The 14,847-nt window shown below is 41.2% G+C and overlaps 1 protein-coding gene across 4 annotated transcripts in view; it reads left to right on the top strand.

The window, feature by feature from the left end:
- Positions 1–14,847, top strand: part of CEP112 (centrosomal protein 112) — a 123,233-nt gene that overhangs the window by 88,502 nt on the left and 19,884 nt on the right. For 2 of the 4 annotated variants that reach the window (XM_015880028.2, XM_015880027.2), the window contains exon 23: positions 1,509–1,658. The exons of 1 other annotated variant lie outside the window; for it this stretch is intronic. In XM_015880028.2, the coding sequence (XP_015735514.1) occupies positions 1,509–1,658 (150 nt within the window). The remainder of the gene's footprint in view (positions 1–1,508; positions 1,659–14,847) is intronic. One more of the 4 variants, XM_015880030.2, reaches the window with a different exon arrangement.

Here is a 14,847-nt window from a genome sequence, read left to right as displayed (position 1 = left end):
AACAAAAGTGGATTTTGGTTTGTTTGGGAAGACAGATGGATTAATTCAAGCATATATCGATTTTTAAACAAGGGGCAAGAGAAATGGCTTTAATTGTTACAGTGGGAGCACCTATGTAGCACAGTGCAAAGCAATAACTATCTGGTCTAAATGTCATAATAAATTTTGTCAGACTGAAATTTATTGGCCTGTAGAATAGTCTCAAAATGGAAAAACCTGGAGACGTGTGTTTTTTAAGGTAGGCAATGCTGCAGCTAACACACACTGTTCTCTTTATTGGGGAGAGATGGACCCAGCGACCAGACCTGGCATTTCTCTGTGCTTTCTGGGGCAGACACAACACATACATCATATGTCAGGGCTGTTTGGCACAATGAAGACGTTTTACCCTAATGTCTGAATTTCTTTACTTTTGTGGGTTTGAATCAAATCCCCGATGTTTCTTGAGCATAGTCTTTTTCTTGCTCAGTATTAATAATGGGTCAATTGCAACTTTTCTTGTGGTCACGTTGCTGACAACATCCGTCTAATCTCCTGCTCTGTGGCCTCTTGGAGCATTCATTTTTAACACCCACAGAGAGAAGATATTTCAAGAAATTTCCTCTGAAGTTTATGCAAAGTAAACAGATTTTTTTTCTCTTTAAAGTACTGCACAAAGCAGATCTTTCTCCATCAATTCATGCTGAAATTCTCTAGCATGCATTTCAGAATTCCTATGTTAGTCCAGCATCTTAACCCAGTAAAAACTCTGAATTTCACATCTGTTATATTAATGGGTTATTTTAGCTTTTTGGGTTTTTTTAAGTGGCAAAACAAAATATACACCTGCTTTGCTCTGTAGGATCTGCAGGGCCAGTGAGACACAGAGAAATAAATTCAGAGTAAAGTTTTAAGTGCTTTTCCTCTTCCCCGGTGGTTCTAGTACCATCACTTGTAGAATATTACTTCTTATATCAGTCTTATCCCATTAGTAGTTGTTTTGCAACAGTGTTTTTCTTCCAAAATAATGGTGGTCCTGGGTGTTCAATCAGGGCCTGCTGTATTACCAAGCAGAGTGTGTTCCTTCCAGCAGCTCTGAAGTGCCACCATGAAGTTGAGCATTTCATCCCAGCAGGTGAATGTGGGCTCTGTGGAGCTGGAAGGTATCGCTGTAGGAAATCAACACAGTTACCTTCCTATAAATTTGCAACACTCACTTCAGGGCAGTGGAAAACTGCAAACATTTTATATTTTGAAGACCACAGATGTGCTTTGTTCTCATGAGTAAATATTTTGGAATGTCATAGTGGAAAACTCTTCCAAACGCTTTGTGTTCAGCAAGTTTTGTTATTTGCAGCCTCACTATCTTCCTCTGTGTGAGATTTCCTGCTTGCCAGTGTGCAATATGATAATTGAGAATATTTGGTTTGCGCAGCAATGTGCCAATGCCATGCTCTTACCAAGCATAAAAACATGCAAAGTACATGCCTGTTATTGAAGAGAGATTTAGCGTGCTGTTTTCTTTTTAGATCATAGCTGAACTTAAGACAACCATTTCCTCTCTGACAGAAGAGAACAGCCGGCAGCAGCTCGCTGCAGAACAGCGGCTCCAGGAAGTTGTACAACAGTTTGAAGATAAGAAGCAGCAGCTGATTACAGATAATAACAGAGCAATCAAGGTAATCTGGGGATTTTAGTTGCTGATGCCACTGGCTGGGTTGGTGTAATTAACTGCACTGTTCTGCAGTGGGCAGATGAACTCAGGTATCGTTCCTGCTCACACTGCACTCGCTAATTCTATTGACTGGACTTTGGCTTTGATGTGTGGGGTGATTCAGCCTCTGTTTCTAGCTGGTCATGTCCCTGCATCAGAAGTTGGGGTTTGGCAAGTCTAAAACATCCACTTCAATCAAAAGCTTGAAGCTCTGCTTTTCTCCTAATGTTAACTCAGGTATTGTAATGTGTTTTCAACCAATATAGACTTAATTTAGACATCATGACTCAAAATATAATGAAATACGTACAAACCAAAGGGGAATTGTGCACAGTGGTTCCAAGCAGTGTCCTGGTGCTGTCTCTCTTAAGATTTGGTCAACACAGGGAAGAAATTGCAGATGTTATACTTGGAGATCTGGAACTTTTGTTCAGTCTCATTAAGGTTGTACTGGAAAAAAATCATCCTTTGAAACCACTGATTTATTGGAAATGAACTGAAAGCCAGATATCTGAGCAGAAAACTCTTAGGAAGATGAACTGCTGCACATACATCTACAAGAGTAAAGAGATGTTTTTAATATTCAATCACTTTGTATTTTTAAGAACCACACATACTTTCTAGACAAGCATATGCAAAAATACTTTGCTTTTTATTAGCCTGGAGCAAAAAAAAACTGTTCCTGGTGAAGTGGAATCCTAGATGTACTGGGGATAGGGAAAGGCATCTATCCCAGGGTAAACTGAAGACCATGAGAGTTGATTGAAGAAACATTCTAAAGACAAAGCAATTCTTAATACGTTATAAGCCTTACAGAGGAGCTATTGAAAAGGCTATCACTGAAAAACAGGCAATTGCTAAATATAACGTTGATTTAAGCTAACATTGAGGAACAGATTGCAATATCCTTTATAAGGTATTGGGTGACTTCCTGTAAGGCCTTCCACTTATTATTCTTTTCAAAGGGAGAAATATATTTTTACAGAAACCAACTGGCTCTCAGAGAAGTTCCACGTTTAGTCAGTAAAGTGATATCCAGATGTGGATGCCATAGTACATGATTTTGATGTTAATGCAAATTCCTGCCTCTTTTCTAGTTTTCTTAGTCCTTCTTATTTCATGATTGTATCCGTCTCTTTAGTCTTGATTTTTTTTTTCAATGGTATCTTAAGCATTAGCAAAAAAGGAGGAAAAGAAACTTAAGAACATTTTGCTTCTTTTGACAACCTAAAAACCCAATCTGAGCAACCCTTTTAGTCTTCAGATGGCCTCAATTTGGGTCAGTTTGAGACATGCTTAAAGTACTTGGCATTCTGTATTGCACTGCGATTTGTCTGGCCTAGGGCAAGCCAAGCTTCGTGCTGTCAGAGTCATACAATCAGGGTAAAAGCTTGGCTGGTGAACTTCCTTTCTTGTGGCTTAGGAGGTATCCACTTCGGATACCAGCAAATTACAACATCCAGCAGCGAGCATCCAAGTTGCAGTGATCTGACACAGCGCTGAGCAACGAGGTGCAATTGCTATTGCTGCCTCCTTCTGCTGGTGAATGCGAGCCTGCTGGGATTACAACAGTGCTGGCACATGGGATGGCCCCAGGAGCACAGCTCTGTGCTGTGCACATCTCTTGGCTTTGAACTTTCCAGGACTTGCACTCCTTGTAGCACAGCACAAGGGCTCTGCAGTAGGCCTGGCATGGGGCAAAGCCAGCGATGCTCACCTGGTCCCAGTGCCATGCTGCTCCCCTAATGTGCTTACACTTCAAAGATTAGGAACCATGGGTTTAGATGGTAGGATTAGTTGAGAGCACAATTATATTAATGCCCTGCAGATGGTTGGAAAAGCTTCTTAAGTTGCAGTGCCTGTTAACCTATTTGTGATGCTTTATGCAGGGATTTTGGTAGGTTTCGGATGCTGAACTCTTGAGAATGTCTATGCAGGAGCTCTGTTGGTGATGTAAGTGCTGTGTAAACTTATTAAGGCTAAATTTAAACTAGCTGTCTTACATCCTGATAGCAATCTATCCACAGCAGCCCAGAGCTCAGCACTGTCAAATGGTCAGAGAACATTTAGCTAACTGTTCTGATGCTGTTGGCAGCGGTTACTGCCTGGATTCAGCTCTAGCATGTAGCCGATCGCATTGCAGAGATACCTGGAGGTGATTTATGAAACCCCAGCCTCTTTTTTTTCTTCTTCTTTTTTTCTTTTTTTCTTTGGTGAAATTCTTTTGGATTCTGGGATTGAAAGTGCTGCAGAGCTGCAAAATGGTCAGAATATTTTAGTGCAGAAGTAGATGGCCAACTGGGGACCCCACATCTAAAAGCAGATTGTGGAAAGAAATGGATGATGGAGAGCATGCAGCGACAAACCCACAACAGAAAGGGAAGAAAATGATGCTTTTTTGCCAGAAGAACCACATTTGTTATTTGGCTCTTATTACTGATTCTAGAATTCTGTTATATCCCCTGAACTAACACCAAAATTTCATTAGCAAAACATGTTTTGAAGATGATATATTTCAACACTTTGTGCGTCAGCCAAATCATGATCAGATTAATTCCGTTAATAAATAGAACTTAAAGGATTTCTAGGAAGGAATGTCACACAATAACGTTCCTCTACATGTGAAGAAGTTTGAAACCGTTGTTTTTCTTTGTTATGTTATAAAATCTTGAGGGGGAAAGAAATCAAAAGTGTGATTTATAGCCATAGCAGCACAAAGGAGAAGACTTCTGGTTTGAACTTGTCCAGAGTAATGCGGGCACTCAGTACTCTCAGCAGCATCATATGTGCGTTACATGCTGCCCTATCTTGGAGCAAGAAAATCATTTCCTCTGTGCAAACACTTGGCTGAGCCTTTATCAACACAGTGACATTTCTCAGTGCAAATACCAGAAAATACTCTGCTGTCACTGTCCCTGTGTGAGGTATCTTGCTTGGTAATCCCCCTTCCCTTTCACCTTTGGTTCCAGCTAAAAGTAAAGCAAATAGTTTTAAGCCTTGGGTTGTTTAAAGCATTCAGAACATTTCTTCAAGGGCACCTGATATCTTTGTTTCCAAAAAGTAGTTGTCAAAATATACTAGTGGTGTTTGCAAACCCCTCTAAAATGCAGTATATGAGAGCAACAATGTTTTTAAAGATGTTGTGAATAAGCTCCTTTTAGTTATATTTTAACATCAGCCATGTTTATTAGCAAATTCCTCGTGTAATTACAAATAATATTTAGTGTTGAAAGAAAAAGCATGTCGGAACTGTGGGAACGTGAGCTGAGTGACGGGAGTCCTGCAGAAGTATTCAGCCTGTTGTCCTCAAAGCACCTTTTGGAACACTGGAATTACTTCGTATTTCCCAATGATGTTTTTAATAAGAAAAATTACAATGTATTGGTTCTAAAGTCCCAGTCAAAGCTAGCTGTTAGTGTTTTAGATGTCTTATTAATGCTTCTGAAGGGAGAAGATGAATTGTAAGCGCACTGTACAGGAAAGAAGCACTTTTGTTTCTGTCTTAGAAATGAGACAGCACAGTGTAGGGCTTTCACTCTGTCTGGGTTTGTGGCAGAGCTGGAAGTTACCTCCAGCTCCTGAGCTCCGGACAGGGGGTGCATCCATCCCTTCTGCAAGGAGCTTCAGGATCCAAGCAGTAACAGGGTTAGGGGTGAGTTGGGGTCCAAGCAGTAACAGAACTGCAGTGCTGCGTGGTTGGAGTGGTTCTTGGCAATGAGCGAGCCCAGTGTGAGGCCACATCTAACGGTACGCTCGCAGTCTGGTCTTTGAGAGCCGGGCCAGTTCCGTTCTTTACTTTTTTTGTTAAAGCTTCTGACAAGTTTCCAAGCTGTGGCAAATAAAGGGGGAACAATTTACATGTTCAGCATTTTCTTTGTGTGTACAGCAGAAGGACTGTGCTGGCTAGCTGTTCAGAAGGCTCTGGCCATGTGTAACTGATAGCACTGGCAGCATTAATAGGGGAAAAAAAAGCCCTGCAGGCTAACAACTAGAACCTAAAACTTAGGGTAAAGTGAGGATATATTATTTTAGTGACTTCTTGTCAATGAGTCTTGACTTCTCCACCTTGCACTAATACAGTAATGGTAACTTTTATAATGTAGACTGCTGTTGAATAGCTGCAAGAGGAACTTCAGCCAGTAAGATGCATTATTTTTTAGTAAATCTTATTGTAATGTTTATCTTAACTTTTATGATTATTTTTTAAGGCTATCAGTGACTTTAACAAGGAGATGAGCATTTCACTGGTGAAACTGACACTGGCTCATGTCTTATAAGACATCTGGTGAGAACATGCACTGCAGTTTGGGGTGGTTCGATGACCACAGACATGCCAAATTCTGTCAGTCATTGGAGACCTTCAGGGATGTGTTTGTCACCAAGTTCTCCAGAGGGATCTCAAATCCATCTAATTGCCTTTGTGGCAAAGCATTAGCATCCTAAACCATTTGGTGTGGTGAAATAAAGAGTTTTAAGGGACTATCTTGACGTTAAACACATTTAGTTGTTCTTCATGGCTCTCTACGTCTTTGTAGTCTGTAATAATAGTCATAATTCTGCAGTGTCTTTATTAGTGGGGAATTATAAGGCACCAACATAGAAATTTCTGTACCTTGGCGTTGTAAAGCAGTCGTGAAAATTTACCATGCAAATTACATTATCTTGTTCTTAATTTCCTATATCCTGTTTGATCAGCAGAGGGGTTTGTGTCTTCCAAACAGATAGGCAAATGAAATCTGCAGGCTGTTTATGCTTTAGATTTCTCTTTTACATGGGGTCCAAGCTCAGAAGCACCTGCTTTTCAGCCTTTGTTGATGTGAACATTAGTTTCACCCAAATTCATTTTGTAAGAGAAATGAGGGTTTAGCCCCAAGCTTGTTGGCTGTTGCTTACATTCTGTCTCGTGATTCCACTATGTGGCTGTCTTTAGAAAGGCTGTATCAACACAGTTGTGAATGGCAATGGTAATAAAAAAAGGCTTAATTTTGTGTTAAGGTTAATCAGCTATTAATAGCAACCAACATTTTAAAAGGTCCTCTCTCCTTTTCATAACCATATCTGTTTTTCTGCTGCCACCAATTATTTCATTGTATGAGGCACAGTATCTTCTCTTAGAAATTACAGGGTTTCAGATGTTCAGCCAATCAGGCAAGTTGAGTGGCTGAGCATCTGCAAGTACTTTATAATATCTTTGACATGCTTTGTGAGACAAAGAATTGAGTCATCTTTTTTTCCCGCAGCAAGCTTTGCACTCTGGCATCTTTCTCCACTTTTCATGTCTCGACACATTGAAGAACTTACCATGGCCAACAGCAAAATCAGACTTACAGGTTTTATAAAAGCCTAGAACCAGTGCTTGCCTGGTCTCTGAACTGCAGTCCAATTCTGTTGGGCACGTTTAGAAGTGTGGATTTTTCCTACATTTTCATTGTTGTCCTCAAGTGTTTTGCTTTCCCTGCAGAAGACACTTTGCTGCCTGAGTGCTCTTTGTTCTTATCTCAGCCCTAAAAGGAGGCCGCATTTCATCTGTCAGTCCCCAAATTACAGCATTAAAGATGCCATAAAGGCATGATAAATTATAAAATCTCATATAGTGAAGCTATCGGTTTCTTCTAGCAAGGTAGACTACAGTATTTTTCCACTGGAAAAATGCCAGAAAAGGTTTCAAAACAACCCATAAAATCACTGCCAGAACTGCAGTTAAGGCATGAGTGGGGTCCCTGTCTATCAGAAGGGTGCAGAGAAAGCTCTCTTAATGATGGGCGTTAAATACTGACAACATGAGCCTATGCTGGTAATGAAGATGAGCAGACAAGGATTTTCTCTGTGATATAAGAAATTGGAAATGAGTTTTTTAGAGGCTGTCTGGGCAGTTGCAGTTTATTGTGCTATTGCTTTTCAAAGATGCTTTGCTCTCCAAAAAGCACTGGGACTGTTATGAGGAGGAGAGAGCGGAGCTTAGAGAGACAGAGCTGGGGAGAGATCCAGAGTTATGGGGCACGTTGCCTGGGAGAAGAGCCCATGCTCAAAACCCTGGGACTTTACTGAGAGGAAAAATAAAAAAGATAAAGATACAAACAAGTGTCTAACGTCCTCCAAGCACAGGGCATCTGCAAAGCAGTCTGTGCATGGGACTGTGTAGACTTTCCAAGGGCTGTTCTTTGTTCCAGTTCCAGTGAGTTCCTGGAACGCAGCCTTCTTCCCTGCTCCTGGAACAGCCTTAACTGCAGGGCTTCTCCAGCCGTGTAGGTGGAAACACAATATGTGTGAACTATATATTCAACCAACAAAAGATTGCTGGGGAAAATGACATCTTCAAAGCAAACCTTCCATAGTCCACAAACATTTATTACTCTGTAGTAAAGGTTTTAAAGCCTGGCACGGTAACATGAGTTGCAGGGTTTGGCAAATAGAGATCTGGGAATGTGGACCCAGTCTACTAATCAGCATGTATTTCCCTAAGATATCTTTCTTACGGTGTGGCTGATCCCAGGAGTGAGATAAAATAGCAGCAGATTGTGGTGCCTTATTCAAGTACGCCGACATAATTTCTAGTATTTGTGTAAACATTTTTATTTCTATTTTTTGCAAAACTGTATGTTCTAATATAGTTTGCTATCATTTCTGTGCTAATTGTGGTGCCAGCTGCTCCAGGGCTATCAGCAGGAGAGAGCCACCGAGGATTTCAGCCTTATACGTTAAGATTTTCAAGCCAAAATTATTATTGACTTTAGAGATCTTCAGATTCCACTGAAATTTTTCTGCTGGCTCTCCAGTTTCACATGCAGCCCTGCAACTTTAGCAGGTCACATATCAGCATATTTCTAAACAACGACAATTGGAGTGGCAGATCACAGGAGAATAGCAACATGCCTGGTAAAATTATCAGTTTCTTGCATAGTAGTTGAGCCTTTCTTAAAAGTAACGAGAGAAACCTGGTGAATCTGAGGCTGGATGGGATAAGAGCGTGTATTTAAGGACAGGGTAGCAGTAGAATCGAGGGGTCAGTAGCACTCTCACCATGTTTGGAAGTTAGTGTATATTCTAGAAAGTGATATTTTTCCTACAAATGAAAATCCCTAGCTTCCTCAGCAGTAAAGGATTGTTACAAAGGAAGACTAAAGGAAAGCAGCCAAAGCTGCCATATTTCTGCCACTTTCTTGCATCAGTGGAGTTGAGAAGAAAGGAACTTTCCAAGTTACAGTACTGCACTTGAAAAGGAAAAAAGTAGGCGAGGACTTTTATCTGTGTATTCAGTAGATCAGATGGCAAACTCACCCAGACAGCCTAGCAGGGGAGCAGCTTCTGCTCTTCTCAGTCAGCCCCGCGTGGTGTGAAGCAGCACCAAGTACATCAAAAGCTACAAATATGCATTGGGAGTAAAGTTTGGGGTTGTAAAAACATCTGTCTCATTAGCACGGCTTCTATATTTGCAAGTTCTGGCTCTGACTTTCTCACAGTTCCAAGCTGTGCAGAAGTGGCTTTTTCATCTCATGAATTTGTGTAAGAGGTTAAACCTAAAAATACTGTCGCCAAACTTGACCCTTCTGATCCTAGATATAATCCTATCTCATTTCCTTCTCTTATCAATCACTCTTTTGTGCCCTGGTAGAAAATGCATGCTCAAGCAGATCGCCAATTTTCTTCTGGGGGGAAAAAAAAAAACCAAGCAGATCATTTTAATTGAATGTTGTTATCAGCCAGTTCTTGTGGTTTGACGTGGATTCAAAATGAAGCAGTTCATCTGCTTAAAGAATGCATAGGCACTAGTATAACAACTTCAGTAACTTTTTGGATGCCTCCATCCTAAAGGAAATTTGAATTGTCTTTCAGTGGAATTTTTTTCCTGCAATTGGCAGCCGAAATAGCACTAGAGCCCCAAAATTGATTAAAATTCTATTTGTGTGTATCAAATTTTGCCCTCTTTCTCATTACAGTTTATACAGTAATCACTTTCATTTAGGCCTGGTTCACTTTGTTGCCTTGCAGTTCGAAGAGACAACCTCAATGTCTTCATACAGTGTACAGGTACATAAGGCAAAACAGTAAGCTGTTTTCATTGGAAACATGCATTCTTCTTTGAGTCTTTTGCATATGGATTCTGCACTTAATGCACGTGGCTCCATCTTGCATTGGTTTGGGATCCTTCCCTAGGAGTGGCGTATTGCCCCTGCTTCATGCGCTGCCTGCATGGTGCTCATTCTCTTCACTGATGAATAGAATTCAGGGTGGTATTTTCTTTGTTAACCCTTGCAAACATGCAGACTAGATGCTGAAGCTTGCAGAGAAGACAGGGAACTTCAAAGTTGAAGCTTCTTCATAAGCTCATTGCTAGACTTGTGTCTCTGACCTCTTCCAAATGCCTTTGGTCCTCCACTGAGAAAACCTCCTCATGGAGCTTAAAGAACTCACCTGTTTTCTTCTTCAGGGATCTATGAAGTTTATTCTTAGGCAGATGGAATGAGCGTTGCCTGCAGGATAAGCTGTAGGACTCTCAATGAGCTTCTTGGCAAAAGTTTCCTGTGCAAATGCCAGATAAGAAAGGATTGGAAAAGGAGTAAAGCAGAGATTCATCAAGCACAACAAAACCCACAGTCCTCTGACACAACCGCCTTTTAACTATTTCTGTTACTAAAGCTGTTTCTGCTTACTTTTAGTTGAAGTTTTCATGGAATTAAAGTGAATAACTTCATCTGTCAGTGTGTCAGTGATGACAAAACCAAATTGTTCAGCACTGATGGTGTTTGTGTATGATATATCTAATCCATTAATGGAACCAAACAGCTACCTGCAGTAGTGGTAAATGTACCTGCTGGAACTGCCTTCATGAACATTGGCCAACCAATCGTGAGAACCCCAAATTTGAATTTCTAATGTGTCTCTTACATTTGGCACCTCAAGAGAGCTATATCCTCAGTGAAAATAGCAGGTTGCCAATTATGAAGAATTCATTAAGATTTGCTGAAGTTCAAAGCAAAAAGGCCAGTTCCTCACAGGTCAGGGCAACTCTTGTAGTGGTTCCTCCTTTGCCTCCAGCAGCAGCTCTTCTCCAGAACCTGTTTAGCTTTCTGCCAGCTCTGTTGGCAGGTGAAGAGAGCCCAACATCACATCTCCTTGCAAGTAGTTTTGTGCTGGAAGCCTATGCCCTGAATATGCTGTTTTCCTGGCCCAGCATGGCATGAGATCTGCATTTCAAAACTTGTCCATGTCAGCCTTAGAAGACACAACATTCAGTGCACCTTTCACTTTGTTTTTTTGAGATCTTCCATAAAGTCACGGCTCAGTTTTGATCTCTCTTTAGAATATCAGGAAGAAATAACTCCTGCTGTGTAGAAAGGGAGGAAAGCATCCTGGGATACATCCAGGTCATTTGTGAATCAAAACTGAAGGCCTTGTCTACTTTCTACATCACTGCTCAGGGAACCACCATAGGTTCCCTATAATAGTCTTCACTGTTCCATCTTGACCCTCCTGCTGCTGTTTTTGGTGTGATTCTCTTCTCACTCCAAATCCTTTCCATCAGCAGAGCTTAAACTGGAGGAGGCACAGAGAGGATGTGCTTGGCTGGGCAGGAGGATGCCCACAGGCACCTGTCCTGCACCCAGCACTGCTGCTCTGCTTCCAGCTTGCTATAGGAGAGAGCTTGCAAGTACAAATGGCAGCTGAACATGTAAAGGGAGTTAGTTTACTTACACAAAACATGGGAGTGGCTGCATGAAACTGTATAAAGAAAAACGTGGGCTATCAAATGTGAGATACCTGCAGACCAAGTCAAACTTCTGCAGGTAGCTTGGAGGAGAAATCTAAAATACGTATTTTGAATATGATTTATTTAATGATGATTTATTTTAGAAGGTATTTGTCTGCCTTCAGGTGCTTATGCTGTCCATAGTGCCTTTTCTTCTATGCTCTGTGAGTTCTCCTCTCCATCCTGAGCCACATGAAATGTGATTGCAAGCCAGGTCTGGCACTGCTGTGAACTCATTTGCCAGCACCTGGCTCTAATAATCCAGCCTCCCTCAATATGTGTGAAGGCTGTTGTGCCTCCTCCTCTTTAGCTTGCTGTTCCTGAAGCCTCTGCAAAGAATAAGCTTATTGCTGCCTCCTTATCAGGTCCCAAAGCTGCATCAAGATGGATGCGACTTTAACAGTATTGGAATTCTTAGTTCCTTCATGCTGCATCCTGTGTTGTTTTCCTCACAGCTTATGTCTCATAGATGATAAGGAATAGTTTTCTGAGTGTGCTAAGGGTAGCTGGAAGCTTTGCTTGCTGTGCTATGCAGGTCTAATGAGAGACGTTAGTATGTAACGGCACAAATGAGAAACTGGTGGTGCTTCAGAACTTTATCTGTTTTCTGTTATTTTTAATGCTTTTGCATTTTAAAAATGTCATCTATATAAGAATATTTGGAACTACTTACACATAAAGAAAATATGGAAAAATGAAAAGAGCCTGCCTTGCTTGTAGGCGTGCCAAGCAGGCTTGGCAGCTCTCACTCTGCACTGATGGAACATTGCTCAGCCATTGCAGCACTCCTGCAGCATTCCCTACCTGTACAGAAGCATTTTTGAAACCAGGAGAAGGCTGGATTGGGATATTGTCCTTATTCAGAGCATTCTGGGTGGTGAGTGAAGTGTCCTGCAGGGTGTGACAGTTATTAAACACTTAAAAAAGAAAAAGAAACAAAATCAAAACTCCCTAGAAATCAGATCTGCCTCGTCATGACTGCAATAAGAGTTCTGGACATTCCACAAAGAACATATCTCCAAGTCAAAAATAGCTCTGGCGTGTCTTTTCCCTTTCTCACCCTCCTCCAAGTTTACTTATGTACAAATTGCATCAGATTTGTCACTGGTAGTGGTGAAATGATCAGCATGAAGGCATCAATTGCAGAGCTCTGTTGTGAGTGCTGCAGCAGAGCTCCCTGCACATGGTTCTGCTCTGCCCACAGTGCGTTCTGCACGTTTTCTTATAGACCAAACAGCTCTGACGAGGAATTGCTTTTAAGGGAAGCGTGGCCAATGAGTTTAAGCCTGCACTCATGCTTTATTATTTTACTGGTGATTCCAGTTGAACAAAAAATGTGACTTTAGAGCTACAGAAGTACAGTTGTAGGTGCTCCCAGAAAGGAGTTATGCGAGAAATGGAGTCAAATACTTTAAATAAAAAGCTAGCAGAAATATTTTGAATGGGTTGTAGAGCCTGGCATTGTTCTTTGCTATGTACATATGTGTTTTTCTGTCTAAGATATTTACTACGAATATTCCAGAGCTCTAAAATGGAGAAGGAAAAACTTCCAAAGAAGCAGGGATAGATCTTACCCCTGTCTGTTTCTTTGGAAAAAAAAAAAAGATGAGCGTAAAGGATTTTCAAGACGTTTAGAATCACTGGTATTATGACAGCATGCATCTCTGTCATAACATTACATGATTAACGAGATCAGAAACATTCTAGGATGTTCTGATCTGTTCTACTAATGCATCTTTTAAAAGTATAAAGTCAGCCCTCTGTAAAATAAATACTTGAAAAGCAGTTTTTGTTTTCCTCAGGCTGGTGAGATTAGAGTTTCGTAATCTGTTTGACCAGCTGCAGAGGATGTTCTTTTTCATTTCTTCTTTTTAAGTAAATGAGCTTCATCTCAACAAGACTAAAAAAAAAGCCCATCCAGCTTCAGAAATGCTCAGTTTTCCCTCATACATTTAAATGCGAACATTTGCACTGTCATGTCTTGTTGCAAATGTAATTGGGATGGAGGTCATTTAATAATGTTTCAAGACTTGGAATGAAGGAATTTCCAAGTTTCCAAGGGTACGTCCCCCCTCGTCAGAAACTTCCAGTTTTTGAATTAGAGACATAATGTGAGAAGATGCTGCCTCTCCCACCTTGCCTGCATGGGGTGTGCAGGCATGCAGGCTTCAGGCCAGCTCTTGCTCAGTTCACAAAGCAGTGGTTTGCTTGGTGAGTTAATATTTTTGATTAAGGTTACTTTGAAGGATATAAAGACGTTATTTGCTTTCTTCTGTGTGTGAGTATATGCAGGGATGTGTATAATTTTCCATAGTAGGGAGAATTCCAGCAGTATCAGGCAGTCTGGTAGTTCATTGCACAACATGAATAGCTTTCTTTTGTTCATGCCGGGAATCAGATTAGCCTGTTGATTGGAAATAACTGAGCCTTTCATATTCTCTTTTTAAGAGAGCGTAGCAGAATAAGATGTTTTGCAAAGCCCGTTACCAGTGTTTATGTTAGCAGGTCTTTGTGCGTGGGGGACAAGGAATGCATTTGGAAGGAGACCTTTGTAGAGCACCAGGGGTCTGCCGGGACCCCAATTGCGTCTCCAGGTGTAACATTTCAGGACACTCACTTAAAGTGGCAGTTTGGTGATAAACAGGGTTGGGAACGGAGTGCCCGGCGGGGAGGAGATTGCCTTGTTCAGCTGCTGATTGATAAATATGCTTTATTGGGAGTCAGATGTTCAGGAAATTCTGCTCGATCCCCTGATGTTTGTTTTTGTGGAGCTGTTGGTAAGAATAGAGCGAGCAGCAAAACCAGATGTTTGACTTGTCCATTTGTATGCGCAATAGCAATTTTTCACTAGCAGAGCATCCCCACCAATGTGACGTTTTGGACATTCTTATGACATACCATCAAAGAATTAAGGAGTTGCCTGAAAACACAGAAACCAACATCAGGTCTTCCCAGGAAACTTGCTCAGAGCGTGGTAGACTGCTCTGTGCCATTGCCTTTTATTGCAGTGTTTTTAATAAGAAGCAAATGAGATGAGAATTGCTGGGGGCTCAATGAGGCCCAGCTCTGCCTGCTCCATGCTGCCATTTGGCATGTCAGGCAGTGACCTGATTGGGAACGCTTCCTTTCGGGTAATAGTCTCCGAATCAGACTGAAAGGTTGACATGAAAAGTACCTGAAGTATTTTCTGTGTGCTCCGAGGCTGATAACAAACTTTGCAGTTCCGGTTTTAATAATGACGGGGGGAGCTGCGAAACTTCAAAAGGTTTGTGATGAATGTTTTTTGACAATGCGTCAGCTGAACATTAGGCAGAATCTTGGTAAATCCCCTCATAAGTGGTTTAAAACGGAGTTTTGAACTTTTCCTTCATAACCGTATGCTTAAGATGTCACGGTATCTTTGGGT

This window comes from Coturnix japonica, chromosome 18 (genome assembly GCF_001577835.2).
Source record: "Coturnix japonica isolate 7356 chromosome 18, Coturnix japonica 2.1, whole genome shotgun sequence".
Lineage (NCBI taxonomy): Eukaryota > Metazoa > Chordata > Aves > Galliformes > Phasianidae > Coturnix > Coturnix japonica.
This window is presented reverse-complemented; position numbering and strand designations above follow the sequence as displayed.